This window comes from Oreochromis aureus, linkage group 22 (assembly GCF_013358895.1).
Source record: "Oreochromis aureus strain Israel breed Guangdong linkage group 22, ZZ_aureus, whole genome shotgun sequence".
NCBI lineage: Eukaryota > Metazoa > Chordata > Actinopteri > Cichliformes > Cichlidae > Oreochromis > Oreochromis aureus.
Window position 1 is genome coordinate 40281670 of NC_052962.1, and position 18204 is coordinate 40299873.

The 18204-nt window shown below is 42.7% G+C and overlaps 1 protein-coding gene across 2 annotated transcripts; it reads left to right on the plus strand.

Annotated features, from left to right (window-relative positions):
• The first annotated feature begins 10155 nt into the window (after positions 1-10155).
• LOC120435767 lies at positions 10156-12453 on the plus strand. 2 transcript variants are annotated; one of them, XM_039605872.1, is made up of 9 exons: positions 10156-10191; positions 10272-10355; positions 10466-10531; positions 11260-11320; positions 11418-11468; positions 11557-11601; positions 11686-11750; positions 11827-11935; positions 12053-12453. In XM_039605872.1, the coding sequence occupies exons 2-9, from the start codon at positions 10300-10302 to the stop codon at positions 12320-12322; spliced, it is 723 nt and encodes a 240-aa protein (XP_039461806.1). In that variant the 5' UTR covers positions 10156-10191; positions 10272-10299; the 3' UTR covers positions 12323-12453. The 2 variants fall into 2 exon arrangements, 1 of the variants encoding a protein (XP_039461806.1); XR_005609899.1 differs by lacking the exons at positions 10156-10191; positions 10272-10355; positions 11686-11750 and having other exon boundaries at positions 10469-10531.
• Positions 12454-18204: the final 5751 nt, after the last annotated feature.

Below are 18204 nucleotides of genomic sequence, written 5' to 3' on the forward strand. Positions count from 1 at the left end.
TAAAATATACTCATCTGAAGATTGCTTTAAAAATGTGTTTGTGTCATTATGATATGTTGGTGCCCAAATTTAAATATCTGTGTAATCATAGTCTTCTTCACCCTATTGTCATATTACAGAACCATGTATCCGCTTCAAGGGTCATTGGCTCATTGGAGGGCTTAAGAAGAGTGAAGTTTCCTTCTAGGGATACCATTTTTCATGCTTATTGCCATTTTGAGGCTTTGACTGACACAGACTACATGTACTCCTGCATAAACTGTGGGTTTCACCCCCCTGTGGTAGTTATGGACTTACACAGAAAAGGGGTGTTCAAGTTAGCAGGTAAGTTTAATGTACATTTGTGTTTATAGTTCATTGTGTACATTATGTGCTTGTTCTTATGAGTCAATTTATTATAGTGAGTGACCTCAAAGCCCCGGAAGAATTCAATGGTGAACGTGACATTGAAGGTTTTTGGAACTCTATTCACCTGGAAATGATAAGCCGTGGGTTTTTTCCAAGTGAGTGATGGCAAAAACTTATTGAAAGTCATTCAGTGTTTTAAAGTAATTTAGATTGTAAATAAAAACATGCCATTTTCTGTAGGCGGCGTGAAGAATCCATTTTCAGTTCCACCAAGTTACACGCACTGGGCACCATGGATCGGGAGTGAAACTCGAACAAGTGACATTGTGCTTAACACAGAGTTTCAAAAAGTAGGAACAAGCTCTTCACATGAAGCAAAGCTTAGCAGTGTCACAGAAGACCGTCTGTTGGATGAACTCGCCAAACAAAAGGTAACATTGCTTTTATGTTTTCAGAATATGTGACATAAAGTTCTGGGGTTGTTCCATTTACATTTTTCCCTAATTACTGTCAGGTTGGAGTGGTGAGAAAATTGTGTAAAGCATGCAACATCGACTCCAAAGGATCCCGCTTTGATCTCCTCACCAGACTGAGGGAGAAGATGAAGAACAGGCAGACATATGATAAGGTCTTTCAAAGCATATGGGGTGCCTCTGGTAAGCATCACTTAGCGATTATTAGAAGTAGCATTAAAATATGTAATTACAATCACAAACAACTTTTTAAATCTTTGCTGGCAGGAGGAATGATTTCAAGATGGCGCCGCGGATGGCAGCCTCGGTACTGCGCTCTCTCGCACTTTTCCTGTTTTTGTTTATTTTCTGCGCTTTTGGTCACTCAGACCACATCACTTTCTCCAGAGATGAACTGCTAAACATCAGGCAGTCATCTCACTATAGTTCTTATCCATTTTCACAAACCCGGAAAGTTTTTGGAGATTTTAGTTGGGCGCAGCAGCTCTCTGTGGCTCCTGGAGGAGACGTAGACGGGGGACCCGCGCTGGTGCACTGGTGAAACTACGTCGGCGAGGATTCCGCACAGCACTCCCCTCCATTCACCTCGCGAATCTCCGCTCTCTTCCAAACAAAGTCGACGAATTACTGCTCTTAAACCGGACTAACAAGGACTTTGCACGCTCTGCTGCCCTCTGCTTCACTGAAACCTGGCTTAGTGAGCGTGTCCCAGACGCTGTCTTAAATCTGCCGGGCTTCCAACTTCACCGGGCGGACCGCGAAACGGAGCTCTCAGGGAAAACAAAGGGTGGTGGAGTCTGCTTCTACATTAATGAAGGTTGGTGTACTGATGTCACAGTGTTACAGAAACACTGCAGCCCACACTTGGAAAGTCTTTTCATCAATTGTAAACCGTTTTATTCACCACGGAGTTTTCTTCCTTCATGCTGGTCGGAGTTTACATCCTCCTCAGGCCAACGCGAACAACGCACTGTGCGAGCTGGCTGACCAGATCACCACCCTGGAGAGGAAATTCCCGGACTCCTTTACAATTATCCTTGGGGATTTTAACAGAGCAAACCTCAACCACGAACTCCCTAAATACAGACAGCATATAGACTGCCCCACCAGGAACAACATCATACTGGATCACTGTTACACCACTGTAAAAGATGCCTATCGCTCTGTGCCCCGGGCAGCTTTGGGACATTCTGATCACTGCATGGTCCATCTTATTCCAGTTTATAGGCAAAAACTCAAACGTGCCAAGCCTGTAGTCAAAACTGTGAAGAAGTGGACTAACGCAGCAAAGCAGGAACTGCAGGACTGTTTTGACTGCACTGATTGGACTGTTTTGAAGCTGCATCTGATAACCTGGATGAGCTCACGGACACTGTGACATCATACATCAGTTTTTGTGAAGACGTGTGTGTGCCAACAAAGACCTTCTGCACATACAACAACAATAAACCATGGTTCACCCCTAAACTCCAACATCTTCGTAAGGCTAAGGAGGACGCCTACAGAAGTGGTGACAGGGCCCTGTACAAGCAAGCTAGGAACACACTGACCAAGGAGATCAAAGCAGCTAAAAGGATCTACTCCCAGAAGCTGGAAGAACGGCTCTCAGCCAACGACCCTGCGTCAGTGTGGAGGGGCCTGCAGGAAATCACCAGCTACAGACGCCCCCCACCCACTGTTGAAGCAAACAAAGACCTGGCCAACGAGCTAAATACATTCTACTGCAGGTTTGAGACGGACAGACTCCCACGCCTCACCCTCCCCTCCCCAGAGACACCGCTTCAGACACTGACCCCCAACACACCTTCCACCTCTCCCCCCTTCACCCTCACCCTCTCCAATCCAGTCTCAACGACCACCCCCACCCTCCCCAATCCAGACTCAACGACCACCACCACCCTTCCCATTTCAGACTCAACGACCACCACCACCCTCTCCAATCCAGACTCAACGACCTCCATCACACCTCCCACCCCCCTTTCCTCCTCCCTGAAACTCAGAATACACACTGAGGATGTGAGCCGACTATTCCAGAAACAGAAGCCCAGGAAAGCCCCCGGACCAGACGGTGTCTCACCCTCCTGCCTCAAGACCTGTGCTGAACAGCTGGCTCCCATCTTCACTCGCATCTTCAACAGATCCCTGCAGCTGTGTGAAGTTCCATCCTGCTTCAAACGCTCCACCATCATCCCTGTTCCCAAGAAACCCACCATCACAGGACTGAACGACTACAGACCTATCGCCTTGACGTCTGTGGTCATGAAATCCTTCGAACGACTGGTGTTAGCCCATCTGAAGGACATTACAGGCCACCAGCTGGACCCTCTGCAGTTTGCCTACCGAGCAAACAGGTCGGTGGATGATGCAGTGAATATGGGGCTGCATTACATCCTGCAACACCTCGACCGCCCGGGAACTTATGCCAGGATCCTGTTTGTGGACTTTAGTTCGGCTTTTAACACCATCGTGCCTGAACTTCTCTCTTCCAAACTCTCCCAGCTCAGCGTGTCCCCAGCTACCTGTCAGTGGATCACCAGCTTCCTGACAGACAGAAAGCAACAAGTGAGGCTGGGGGAGATCACCTCTGAAACTCGGACCCTCAGTATTGGTGCCCCTCAAGGATGTGTCCTCTCACCACTACTGTTCTCCCTCTACACTAATGACTGCACCTCCAAGAACTCGGCTGTTAAACTCCTAAAGTTTGCAGATGACACCACCGTCATTGGCCTCATTCAGGATGGTGATGAGTCTGCATACCGGCAGGAAGTTGAGCGGCTGGTACTCTGGTGCAGTCAGCACAATCTGGAGCTGAACACTCTTAAAACTGTAGAGATGACAGTGGACTTCAGGAGACATCCCCAACTCTGCCCCCCTCATCATGTCAGACAGCCCTGTGTCGACTGTAAAGATCTTCAAGTTCCTGGGTACCACCATCTCCCAGGACCTGAAGTGGGAGACCAACATCAACTCCATCCTCAAAAAGACCCAGCAGAGGATGTACTTCCTGAGACAACTGGGGAAGTACAGTCTTCCACAGGAGCTGCTGACCCAGTTCTACACTGCAGTCATTGAGTCTGTCCTGTGCTCCTCCATCACAGTCTGGTATGGTGCAGCCACTAAACAGGACAGGAGCAGACTGCAGCGGACTGTACTGGGCAGCAGAAAGGATCATCGGCGCCCCCTGCCCTCCATCCAGGATCTGTACCTCTCAAGAACCAGGAAACGGGCAGGAAAATCATCACAGACCCCTCACACCCTGGACACAGACTTTTTGACCTGCTGCCCTCTGGCAGACGGTACAGAAGCCTGCAGACCAGGACCACCCGACACAGGAACAGTTTCTTTCCCCTCGCCATCTCCCTTCTAAACAGTTGACCTGTCACACTGCTCCCACTGCCAGACTGCAACTGCACCTTATGTACATTTTGTAGTATTCATTCCACCTCATTTCATTTCTGTATTTTATGTACATAAGTTTAGTTATTTATAGTTGGTTTACACAGCTTTGTGTATGTATGTGTATGCATGTGTAATGTATATATAGACGTGTGTGTGTGTGTGTGTGGGTGTGTGTGTGTTTTTACATTGCTGTGCTTGATAGCCACCATCTACCGGAACCAAATTCCTTGTATTTGTCTGCACATATACTTGGCCAATAAACACGATTCTGATTCTGATTCTGATTCTGATTGTCTGTAATACTATGGCCACATGGCATTGTATACAGTGTTAAATTTAATCTTCGTGCTGAAAGTCCCCGGGATTTTGCTGACCTTCTCCTGTCCTGGAAGCACATGCCAAACGTCTGTGTTTACGATTTTGCGAGGGGTTTGGTGGCACACACCAATTTGCGGGTTCCTGATAAACTGCCATTTCATCCACATGAAGGTCGACTGGCTGAGCCCACTGAGGAAAATGTCAAGGCTGCACAGGATGGAAGCCTGAAAGTGAATCTTCCATGGCTACATGAAAGGATGGATAGTGTAAATGAAAATCCTCATCCTGTCACTGGATCATCTGACCATTATGTCCTGTATGACAGATTTCATGAGGGAAATACAAAAGATCCCAAGGACATATTACGCAGAATTCAACTTGTCCCAGAGCTGAAAGGCTGGCTGAACAGTCAAGTTGTTGAACAGTTCTTTGCAAACATGAGGAAAAGCAATTACTTTTTAAGTAATACGAGTCCATCCACACATGTGTTTCTGATGAGAAATATAACTCATCATTATAACACTGTAACCAACCAGAAACTTCTGGAGAGGCAGCTAAGACATGGTCGACTTGGAAAGATCAACATCTCATTGTCGGCACTGGGTCAAGCTGTCGTAGGTAAGTACATGCATTGTCTCATGACCAGAACGCTACCATTGTTCACATGTTAGATTTGTTCCTATCTGTGTGTTTATATTGTTTTCTTTGTGTACCTAGCCCCACAGGTGTGCAATAAACCCAGAGAAACCACAGAAACGGTGTTGAACCCAGCACCTTCAATGTCTGGTGACACTGGTAAAATTTCTTATTTTGAATGGTGATTGTCATATATAGGTGAAATAATAATCTTGCATTCATTATCTTGTTGTAGTTGAGGGCTCATAAACGAACTTGTTACATGCTGTTTCAAATGAATTTCCTTCTATAAATAGTGCTTATTTTTCTTGCATTTGTATGCATTTAATATGCATTCTATGTAGTGTTCTGTCTGAAACCTGTTAAAATCCCTATAGAACCTCAGGAAAGAGTTGACAACAAGAAAGCCTATAGGTCAACAGATGCAACTTTTCCTGACCTGTGTGGACCACCGTGCGAAGCTCTGACAAAGCCTGAGAACATTTTGGCCAGCCGTTCATCATGATGTTTTGTACCGCACCCTGGCCAACAACAGCTTGTATGTTAAAGTTTTCAGATGTCGCAAAATGCAACTTTTAGTGCTTATCTGATTTTGTCCTCCACAGTCTATGACACCTCTCTGTTTTTTTAGCTCAACTATGTTCTGGACATCAGCAGACCCAAAGATGAGCTGATTGTTGAAACGTCTTCTGGATGCATCACACGGGCAGATTTTTGGACACTGGGTTTAAACAAACAAATGGAATCGACTGTAAGTATTTTGTTTCTATGATGTGATGGCATGCCACACATGATTCAGCAAATACAAGCACTAGTAAGACCCCTCAGTCTACCACTAGACCACCAAAGGCCTCCGGTAAGAAGATCATTTGTTATCTTTGTGGATTAGAGGGCCATACGAAACCTATGTGCCCAAGAAATTCTGCTAAAATGGTACAAATGTGCTTCGCCCCCCGTTCTAATCTTGATCCTGAGCAGGAGAGTGACAAATCCATCAAAATGAGTCAGATTGAAGTGAATGGGGTTCTACTCAATGCTCTTCTTGATTCTGGCAGTTCTCGGTCTCTTATTCACTCAGATTTTGCTCCACCTAATATTGTTCGTACCAGTGATACAATTTCAAGCTGTTGTGTCCATGGAGATGAGAAAAGATATCCGACAGCTGACATCTACATTAAAGTTCAGGACCAGATGTGTCTGCTGAATGTGGGTGTTGTGAACAGTTTGCCTTACTCTGCTGTGTTAGGGCGTGGCCTTCCTGTGCTTTTTGATTTGTTGGAGTCTGAGCAGACTGAGGAGTGTAATCTAGCCGTTACCAGAGCTCAGGCTAAGCAAGTCAGTACCCACTCTGAGACCCTGAGTGCCCTGCCCTTTTTTAATGAGGAGATTGAAACAACTGTGGTGAAGCAGACAAAGAAGGCAGGAGAAATTCAAATTTTCACCTGTGGAGACACTAACAGACGCTGAGCCAACATCGTCACCCCTAGGGTTTAATATTCCAACTGAAATTGCTGACCTCCAAAAATCTGATCAATCTGTAATATCTCTTTTCCAGAAGGCCAAAGAAAAGGAACCTGGAGTGGAGCAAGTTCTCAACAGTGAGTACATCTTGCAAAATGACATTCTCTATATCAGTCAGCAGGGGTCTGTGCTGCAGCTGGTTGTTCCCCAGAAGGTGAGAAACGCCATTCTCACCTTGGGGCATTCTATTCCTTGGGCTGGCCACCTTGGTAAACACAAGACCACAGCTCGCATCAAACATCATTTCTACTGGCCTGGTCTTAGCAAAGATGTGGCTCAGTTTTGTAAAAGTTGCCCACAGTGTCAGATAACTTCTGCTAAAATCCCCCAGAGAGCTCCACTCCAACCTCTCCCTGTCATCGGCACTCCTTTTGAGCGTCTTGGAATGGATATTGTAGGGCCTGTTGAGAGGAGCAAAGCAGGAAATCGTTACATGCTTGTTGTAACAGATTATGCCACAAAATATCCTGAGGTGTTCCCTTTAAAATCTATAAAGGCCAAGCCCATTGCATTTTGTTTAGTGCAGTTCTTTGCAAGAGTTGGGTTTCCACGAGAAATACTGATCAAGGCACTAACTTCATGTCTACTTTGTTAAAGCAAGTTTATCAGTTGTTGGGTATCCGGAGTCTGAGAACTTCACCATACCACCCTCAAACTGATGGGCTGACAGAACGCTTTAACCAGACATTGAAACAGATGCTTAGAAAGTTTGTCAACGACAATGGTAACGATTGGGATCAGTGGCTGCCATATCTACTCTTTGCTTATAGAGAAGTCCCCCAAGCCTCCACAGGTTTTTCCCCTTTTGAGCTGTTGTATGGTTATGAGGTTCGTGGCCCTCTAACTCTGTTAAAGGAGATCTGGGAGGGAGACAAGGCAGAGGAGGGACCCAAGAACATTTTGTCTTATGTCATTCAGATGAGAGAACGGTTGGAGAAAATGAGCGAACTTGCTCAATCACATATGGAGGAGGCCCAGCAGCAGCAGAAGTCTTGGTATGATAAATCTGCTTGTCAGCGTTCGTTTGAGCCAGGACAAAAGGTGCTCGTGCTCCTCCCCAGTGACAACAACAAATTGTTGGCAAAGTGGCAGGGGCCATTTGAAGTTATGAGGAAGCTGGGACCCACCACATATGAGGTGTCCACCCCAGGGCAGTTGCGCTCCAGCAAGGTCTTGCATATAAACCTTCTGAAGGAGTGGGTGGAGCGTATTGAACACAAGGCGGATGCAATGCTCATACGGCGAGTGCCTGAAGAAGATGAAGCAGATGAGCAATATCTACCACCTGCTGGCTCTCTAGATTATGATCTCAGCCATCTCCCAGAGGACAAGCAGCAGCAGGTGAGAGAAATGTGTAAATCAGCAGTCTTTCAAGAGAATCCAGGGAGAACTGACATTGTCGAACATGATATTGTGGTACGAGAAGGTGCCTCTGTGAGACGATTAAGTTACAGGATCCCAGAACGTTTGCTGCCTTCATTGAAGAAGGAAATCGATTTGATGCTATCCCTAGGGATCATTGAAAGATCTAAGAGCGAGTGGTGCAACCCTGTGGTCTTGGTACCCAAAAAGGATGAGAGTATGAGGTTCTGCATTGATTTCAGGTACCTGAACTCCATATCCATGTTTGACTCCTACCCAACACCAAGAATTGACGATCTACTTGAACGTCTGGGAAAAGCAAGGTACCTGACCACAATAGATCTGTGTAAGGGTTACTGGCAGGTCCCACTCACTCAACGGTCCAGAGAGTTCACAGCATTCAGAACACCATGGGGGCTTTTCCAATTTACAGTCTTGCCATTTGGATTACATGGAGCTCCAGCCACTTTCCAACGGCTAATGGATCAGGTATTACGTGACTGCTCTGACTTTGCTGCTGCTTACTTGGATGATATTGTTATCCACAGCAACACCTGGGAGGAGCATGTGGAACACCTGCGAACTGTTCTGGACCACCTGCACTCAGCTGGGTTGACGGTGAATCCGTCAAAGTGTGTTTTCGCTGCTGCTGAGACAGAATACCTGGGCCATGTCATCGGCAAGGGGGTTATCAGGCCACAGGTCAGCAAAATCGAGGCCATGGAATCATCCCCCCTGCCCCAAACAAGGAAGCAGCTGAGATCCTTTTTGGGCATGGCAGGTTTCTACCGTCGTTTCATCCCTCAGTTCTCTAACAGGGCAGCTCTGCTCACAGACCTGACGGGATCACGCTCCCCCAATCACATCCAGTGGACAGAGGAGGCAGTGGCAGCATTTCATGACATCCAACAGTCACTAAGTAAGCAACCGGTTTTGTACAGTCCCAACTTTGATGAACCGTTCATATTACAGACTGATGCTTCAGATCGGGGCCTGGGAGCTGTCCTCCTTCAGGAAACCATGGGAGGCCGCCATCCAGTGGCTTACATCAGCCGGAAACTGTTTCCACGGGAAGTTCGGTATTCCACAGTAGAGAAGGAGACCTTAGCAATCAAGTGGGCCCTGGACTCCTTCCGCTACTATCTACTGGGAAGAGACTTCACCTTGGAAACTGACCACAAAGCACTCCAGTGGCTTGAGCAGATGAAGGACACAAATGGGCGAATTACCCGCTGGTACCTGGCCTTACAGCCATTCCGATTCACTGTCCACCATGTACCAGGCAAGGAGAACCTTACTGCTGACTATCTCTCTCGCTGTTCCAGCGAGAGCTCTGAAGAGGGGAGGTGTGTGATGGCATGCCACACATGGTAAGCTCCACACCTCACCACCAGTTGATTCACTTTAGTTTAATTTACAGTCACTACTTTAAAATATCCTACTTATTGTTCAATATTGTTTCTTTATTAAATGTATTTATTTTTCCATCACACCTTCCAATGTTTATATGGCGTGCACACATATTAACCTTGCAAGGTCTAAGTTCTGTTTTTATGTTATATTAATACATCTCTCTTTGTTTGAGTTACCTGGGGGTTGGCGTCTTCTCCTGTCTGGCAAAAGGTGTGGCAAAGGGCTGGGAGACCTGAAGTACCACTGACAGCCTAATTGGATAGCACCACATGCTTCATTGCCTGGGGGGTGTTTCATGTTTGTTTAATTGTTTTGTATTAGTTGGTTATATGGCAGCCATTTTGTTTTCCCCCGTGTGTGTCATTTGGTTTAGCTAAACCAGTATTTAAGTTCCCCCGTGTGTCATTTCAACAGGTCAGTTTATCATATGTTTGTTTGAGGTTTTGTTAATTATTATCTTGAGTTTAGTTTATTGAGTTGACCGCTTTTACTGGTCTGCCTGTTTATGTTTTGGCTTTGTTAAATATATTTTTATATTTTTGGGTCAATAAAACCCCTTTTTTTTTAAGTTAAAACCACCCGTGTCCTTTATGCTTTACTGCTTGGTCCCTGACATATGAATATGAAATAATAAAGTGTACATTCATTTTTTTGATCATTTTTTCTGTTTCAGATTGGAAATGGTTGTTTTGAGCTTATCACTAAAATTGTTCAGTCAAAGGTACTGTATGTTGTATATGATGATTGTCAAGCTTTAATTTAAAGAGTTGTTGTTTTAAATGTGCTGTTTTTACATTCTAGGGGATAAGCATTTACATAGAAAATCTGTATGTCACCCGGACTTGGCTTGCACCCTATGGCTGTGATCCATTGCAGTCCTTTCCTGTAAGTGTACCGTCCTTTAAAGAAACAAGCAAATAATCAAAATGATTTTTTTTTTATAACTTTGGTGAGAGTTCATATACAGAATACTTAAAAATAAAATTGTGTTTCAGACTGATGCTCAGAGGATGGATATCATTGTTCTCCCTCTCTGGACACCTGGTCATTTCCAGTTGTGTGTAAGTCTTGTTTTTTGACACATACAAACTGTTAGAATTTTGCTATGTGTCTGAGATGTATTCAAGCTTTTATGACGCAGTTTCAAAAGTCTTTGATTGTGATCGCTTGCAATGACATTGTCTTCAGGTTTGAAGTCATGGCTAACTGTCTTTTAGGTACTGAGGCCACCTAAAAGAGAAATCCTCTTTCTTGACCCATTATACACAAAGGCAGGATTTGGTGGCCAACAATATGTTTCACTTTTGAGGTCACATTTTTGGTTTGTTCCAGAATTTTCAGGTGTTCCAGGTTAAGTGCATCCCAGATCATGTTCTGCTGATCTTGAGTGTTCACACATACAGTACACTCACATGCTTTTTTTATAAACTATATCAGCATGATGCTTCAACATTTTATTCTATTTCTCATCTTCACATTCTGATCAAGTCAGTGATGCTGTCTTTAGATGAGTTTCTGACATAAATAGGGTCTTCAGATGTTCTAGTTTAACATAAAACACCATTAAATATTAGTTTATAAAATATGCCAACCTGAAATTAAAGCTGAAAATGCTTAATTTTGACCAACTGTGAGCATGTGACTGTACTTTTTCATTTTGTTATGCTGTTTTGTTGAGGTCGTGTTCCTAAGGCCTGTAGTTACAGTTGGTGCTATTAGCAATAAACATTTCACACCCATCATGATGATGTCTGTTAACTTGTGAATGTAACTGTCTTGAAAAAAAAAGGAATCTTGCAGTGAAGATCATTCCCGGGCAGTGGTCAGAAAAAAAGAGCTTTGACTTGAAGGTATGTGCCAGTTTAAGTGTATGGTGAATAATATGAATTACACTAGTCTTCTTTTAAGGGATTTTATTAACGAGCCTTTATTTTCAATGTAATACAGGGTTTTCCAAGCCAAGACTATGGAGATGACTGTGGGATCTTCATGCTGATGGTAATTTTTCTCTTCTCTTCTTGAGATTCATACAGAAGCTAATTTAAGCTTCTAAAAAAATGACATTTTTATTTTTTCTTCCAAATAGTCTGCTCTGTACGTGGCACTGGATGCACCATTTGACTATACTATAGTAAGTATCCTATTTACTTTCACAGCAATGGAGTCTTGAATCTTTTGAAAGTTGTTAAATATGTTTCATATTAATATTTTACAGTCAGACATGCCCTACTTGCGTAAATGGTGGTGCTTGCTGTTGATGGAGAACTTTGATCTCAGGAGGTATTTATATTTTGACTTCTGTTCTATGTTGTGTCAAAGTTTACACACCTTAACAATATCAAAATTTTCTGTTAAGCTCTGGCAAGCTATTTGCACACTGGAGAGAGGAAGCCAAAGCTGTGCTTGAAGGACAACACGTGCCCATTTTCAGACTGAAAAAGCGCAAGTTCCAGGAAGTCAGTCAGGTCAGTATTCACTAAACAGTAGTGTAATTAAATGGTTAGTGACATTTGAATAACTGTTAAAAAACTGTTCCGCAACTGAGAAATAGCTATGTTTTTATCCCCATTTGCCCGACACAGGAGCCAGCAGTTGTTGAAGATCTGCGTCCTGCTGTGCAGTGGGTTGTCCAAAATAAGGCACTTTTCCGTGGACACGTAACAATGCCAAAATATCTGTCCTTAAATCAAGGGGACCAGCAGAGGGTCTTAAGAGACATGTCAGAGGAAGAAGACACTGGAGCAAGGCACTTGTTCCTCTTTGTTTTTCAGTTTGCAGAAGACATGGAGCTCTTTTTGAAAGCATGTGCTGATGAGCAGGGACTAAGGGTCAGTGCTATGTTTGACATGTAATGGACAAATAAAGGCACTGGCTGTTTGTTATATTTGTTTCTTTGTTTAATATGTCATTGTTGTTGTTTTTGTTTTGTTTTTGCATAGTACAAAATTCCAATTAAACTTATTTCAAAATGTTGTTCACTTGATTCTATGTCCATACTTTTAATAAAGGATTACAGTGTAACAGCATAAGCACTCTGGGCTCTATCCTGGCCATTTGTGGCCACTTCACTTATTCTTTTTTTTTTTTTTGACTGCTGCACTGCAGTGGACCAAAAGAATGACACGGGTTTGATCTTAAGGATCTAATAGTTGTGTGTGTTGTGCATGACATTGCCACACAAATGTATTTGCAAGCTAGAGTAGAATAAATTATGACGCATCAAATATTACATAGGCTGCAGTGAGTTTTTGTTGATACAGACTATTGAGCTTTGAGTTTCCCAGTCAAACTTAGCTTTGAAGCACATGCTAAAAACACTTTTACTCTTGTACACTTCATAACAAGACACCATAGCCAAAATATTAACAAAATATATATTAATAAAAAATTCAAAGCTGCAGCACATACAGCAACAAACACTGTTAGTAAATGTGTCCTGGAGTTTATGCAGGTGCAGAAAGTGCTGCTGCTGTAAGTAAGCCTAACAGCTTCCAGATCACTTATTTTTCTGGAAAGATGGTAGGAAGGGCATCACTGCTCATTTCTACAGTCTCCCAGATCTTGGAATACAATGCCTTTGTCCCATGAAACCACTTCACAGTACTAGGAGTCCACTAAAACCTATAAAGAGAGTGATCCTGGAAGAAATGGGGCACACACTAGTGACCTCAACAATTGCAAGACAGCCTATTCCCCGATGCTCAGATGGGGGGAAAAAAAAAGGAAGTTTCATGAAAACATTAGGACTTTATCACCGTTTTATCTGAAAAGTTAATGGTAATATCTAACCTAACTGGCTATAAAGACTAAAAAATTTAAATACAATTTTGATTTTAAAGAGTCACGTCGGTAAAAGTAGATAAATGTTTTAAGAAATATACATTTTATAGCATTTTGTGAACATACACAAAAAGTGGCCATTTTTGGCAACGAACAAACTGAGAGAAAGTTTTATATTTTTTGCTCTCCTTGAACAAAAATAACAGTGCATAATAATCAGTGTTGATGTTAATCAATTAAATGTCCCAGACTCTACTATTAATAATACAGCGGTCCCTTGTTTATCGCTGGTGTTACGTTCTAAAAATAACCCGCAGTAGGTGAAATCCCTGAAGTAGCCAACTTTATTTTTTACAATTATAGATGTTAAGACTGTAAAACCCCTCACCACATGCTTTATACACTTTTCTCAGACAGGCATGAACATTTTCACACTTTTCTCTTTTGTTTAAACACTCTTAGAGTTCAAACCTTCGTAGAAACATAAGTCCAGTATTATGGAATGAAACCAAAAGGTGCCTTTGGCGGTGCAAAACGTATCGTCGGCATTGTTGTGTTTGTTTGGGAGAAAACCTACAAACATACAGTACAGCACTTCAGAGTTACACTGCTAGAAGATTTATGTAAATTCGACAAGCTAAACGCATTCTGTACTGTACAGCAGCAGTCCCCAACCTTTTTTGCACCACGGACCACTTTAATGTCAGACAATATTTTCAGGGAACGACCTTTAAGGTGTCGCGGATAAATACAACAAAAGAATAAAAAAGAAACTGTGGTATTTTGTAAATATAATAATAAACGTGACTTGAGCTGTGCGCCAACAACAATGACAGTGACATCCTCCTCTCTGCTTCTTAATGCTCTCTGGTCGCTATGGTAACGCCGTAAATAGTTCTTTCAAAATAAGACACACAACTACAACCATACATTTCACACCGAGCCTCTACTCTCGCGGAACGGTACCAAAGGACTCACGGACCGGTACCGGTCCGTGGGCCTATTAGGGGCCGCTACTGTACAGGAGACACTGGACTAGATTGATTGACAATGGTCTACAGCAATCAGAACGCACAACACGATGTACTGTAAAAAAAAAAAAAAAAATCAGTGAAACAGCGAGTGTCGCGGAAGGTGCGCCGCGTTATAGCACTTTTGGCCACGAACAATTTAGGGGATGGTGAATTTTTTTGAACAAACCCAGAGTGTTAAAAAAACCCCACTTAAAACCATTTTTATTTCTCAGCAGCATCAATAGTAACAAAAACACAATTTAGTTTTCGCTGTCAAAGTCGATTTAACTGAAGTTATGTGTTTCTGGTTATTGTGGAGGTCACGTGTTTCCGGTTAGTGTGGAGGTCACGTGTATCCGGTTACTGTGGAGCTCCACAGTGGCTGCAGCCAGGTGCTCTTGCTTCATCCAGCCACTCGACTCCGGACTTCCAGCAGGTAAGTATGCTGGCTTCCCTTCCTCTCAATTCTGAGTTTTTCCCCTCTTTTGTCCGTCGATTTGTCGGTTTGAGTAGCAGATGCCTCCACTCCTCTTGCTGAGATGAGAAAAACCCGGGAGCACCATGCACTTTCACCTCTCTTCCTGGCTGACAGGGTCAATGCGGCCTGGGTAGGCGCTGATTGGTCGCTGAGCTAGGTGCCCTCACGTGGGGTGAACTGAGAGGTGCATTCAATGGTCATAGGAAATATGACGCTTTGTTGATGTGTACAGTTAAAATAAAGAGGATAGATACTCTCTCTTCTCTACCATTGGTTTAAATATGAGTTTTTCCATCTGGGCTACACCTGCCTAATATTTTTTCCCTGCGTATTCATTACTTTTCCGCTTAGACTTGTTCAGGTCCACTCAGGCCATCTGAACTATCTGTTTGAAGACAGTGAATCGTGATCTGATTCATGATCTAATTTTTAACGTCTTCAAACTATGCAGTTACTCCATGGAAGTTTCTTTTTTTCTTTTCTTTTCTGCCAGAAAAGGAAAAAAAAAGAAAAAAAAGATTTAGTCTTCTTAGTGAAACAAAAAGTAACATGTTTGTCATAAATGTAATATGATTTATAATACATTAGTAAAGTGGAGTGCATTCGTAAAGTCTTCAAGATTATTTTTGGCAGTTTCTGCCATTCTTCTGTGCAAAAGATCATGTGTCACCAGGACAACAAGAGAGGAGGATTCATTCAAGTCTTTCACTGAGCTCGCTAAAGAAAAAAATCTATCGATGGACATATAGAGGATTGGTAGCTCTTCTTTGTGAACATGAAAAGAGACCCATCCTAACTTTTCACTGCATCCTACATCAATTCAATTCAATTCAATTTTATTTATATAGCGGCAAATCACAACGATATAACTGACGATATAATTGACACTAGACAAAACACTTTACAACTCCACAACTTTATTAGTGCAAAAAAAAAAAAAACATCAATGTATTTTCACTTAAACAAGCAGCTGTTTTTTATGTGCATTAAAGTTATATAAAAATTTAACAGTGCAAATGCAAATTCCTTGCTGACAGTTTAACCAAAAGGCATTTCCAGTGGAAATTGGCCGACATATCCTCAGCATAACCATGTATAATATCCACAAAACTTAAAAAGAGGTTATACACACACAATACGATAATATTATGTTGAAGCACAGTAAGTATCACTCCACAAGGCTCCTGCCTACAATAGCCGTAATGCTCCGACAATCCATCAAGCGGTGCGGGCTCGTAGCTTAGCAGTCTCACTAAACCATTTGAGAGATTTTCGAGCGCCGTGTACCACATAACAATCCCTTTAACGTTAACTAGTAATGACTTCATGAACTTCTTCACTAATAAAATTTTTATCATTAGTGAAAAAAAATTACCAATAATCATCCCACAGATGTAATATTATCTACAGCTACTTTTAGTACCATTGATGTTAAGTTAGACTCTTTTTCTCCAATTGATCTTTCTGAATTAACTTCAATAATTAATTCCTCCAAACCATCAACGTGTCTTTTAGACCCCATTCCTACAAAACTGCTCAAAGAAGTCCTGCCATTAATTAATGCTTCAATCTTAAATATGATCAACCTATCTCTAATAATCAGCTATGTACCACAGGCCTTCAAGCTGGCTGTAGTTAAACCTTTACTTAAAAAGCCATCTCTAGACCCAGCTGTCTTAGCTAATTATAGGCCAATCTCCAACCTTCCTTTCATATCAAACATCCTTGAAAGAGTAGTTGTCAAACAGCTAACAGATCATCTGCAGAGGAATGGCTTATTTGAAGAGTTTCAGTCAGGTTTCAGAGCTCAGCACAGCACAGAAACAGCTTTAGTGAAGGTTACAAATGATCTTCTTATGGCCTCTGACAGTGGACTCATCTCTGTGCTTGTCCTGCTAGACCTCAGTGCAGCGTTCGATACTGTTGATCATAATATCCTATTAGAGCGACCCATATTCTATGAAATATATTAGCGATATTTCATTTTCTTATCGTTGCCCAATAACCGCGGTATGATATGGCCCAGCCCTAAACTGAACCAGCTCAATGTGAAAATGCAATGTGTCGGAAATACAGCAGTGTTTGCATTCGAAAACAAGCTAGAACTCTTCATCGCCGACACTGAAACAGGTCGCTTACTACACTTTTAAAGTTTAAAGAATGCATGCACAGCAAGTGACCCTGCTCAACATCTTGTTCTTGAGCAGCTAGCGGGCTTCACATCTAATCTCCTGCAGCCATCAAAGCACGCTTTGGAGAATTTCGCGGGCGCACTACTCCTTTTAAGTTCATCACCCATCCACATGAGCGTGCAGTGGACAGCGCCGACCTGAGTTACATCCCCGGTGTTTCCGTCAGTGACTTTGAGCTACAAGCTGCTGACCTGAAGGCCTCAGACATGTGGGTGAATAAGATCAAGTCACTGAATGAAGATTTGGAAAGACTTGCTCAAGAGCAAGCAGAGTTGGCGAATAAACACAAATGAGGGGAAATGAGAAAACTTCAACCCGCGGACCTGCTGATTGTCAAAACTTGGTACGCACTTCGCGTCACAAACCACACACTCCGTGAGTGAGAATTGCTGTACTGACAATGTGAGCTGTCTTTCTCACATCTAAAGAACATTAAGACCAACCTACGATCACGTTTAACGGATGGAAGTCTCAATGCCTGCATGAAGCTTAACCTCACCACCTATCAACCAGACTACAAAGCCATCAGCAAAACCATGTAGCACCAGAAATAGCATTAATGGTAAGAAGTACTTTATTTATCACTGGTTAGCAGCAGCAAAACAACATTATTAAAAGGAATTCAGAGACTTGCTGTCCTTTAAAAGTGTTGGTGTTACATAAAATGCATAAATGTACTTTTATTTAGTTTATTGTATGGCTCTCACGCAATTACATTTTAAAATATGTGGCGTTCATGGCTCTCTCAGCCAAAAAGGTTCCCGACCCTGGTTCTAGAAAGTTCTCCTCTCTCCACTGTGCAATGCTGGTGTTTTGTCAGAGTGTCAGGGTCTTACTCACATACAGATGGTAACCTGCAGGTCACCTTTACAGATGATGGGAGCACTGTGCTGTGTCAATGCTGCAGAAATGTTTCTGTGTCCTTCCCCAGATCTGTGCTTTGCTACAATTCTGACTCAGGGGTCTAACGATAATTTAAAGCTTAGTTTGTGCTGTGACATGCACTGGGAACTATGAAACCTCATACAGACAGTTGTGTGTCTTTCCAAATCATGTCCAATAAATTCAATTTTTACCCCAGGTAAAGTTGTAGAAGCGTCTGACTGATGGTGAGTGGAAACATGATGGACCTGGGCAGTAATAATGCTCTTTGTTTATTACTGCCTTTCACTGCAGTGTAGATCAACAAGCTGCACCATCACTAGTTTGATAGGTAAGGTTTAGTCAACGTAAGTTACTTTTACAGGAAATGTTTTGCAGGAAGTCTTTGC

Bases quoted from the DNA above. Each gene is read 5' to 3' on its own strand.
- LOC120435767 (XM_039605872.1), top strand. From the start codon at position 10,300: ATGTCACCCGGACTTGGCTTGCACCCTATGGCTGTGATCCATTGCAGT. The intron at 10,356-10,465 runs GTAAGTGTACCG...ATTGTGTTTCAG, and splicing joins ATCCATTGCAGTCCTTTCCT to ACTGATGCTCAGAGGATGGA. The intron at 11,751-11,826 runs GTATTTATATTT...TTTTCTGTTAAG, and splicing joins GAGAACTTTGATCTCAGGAG to CTCTGGCAAGCTATTTGCAC.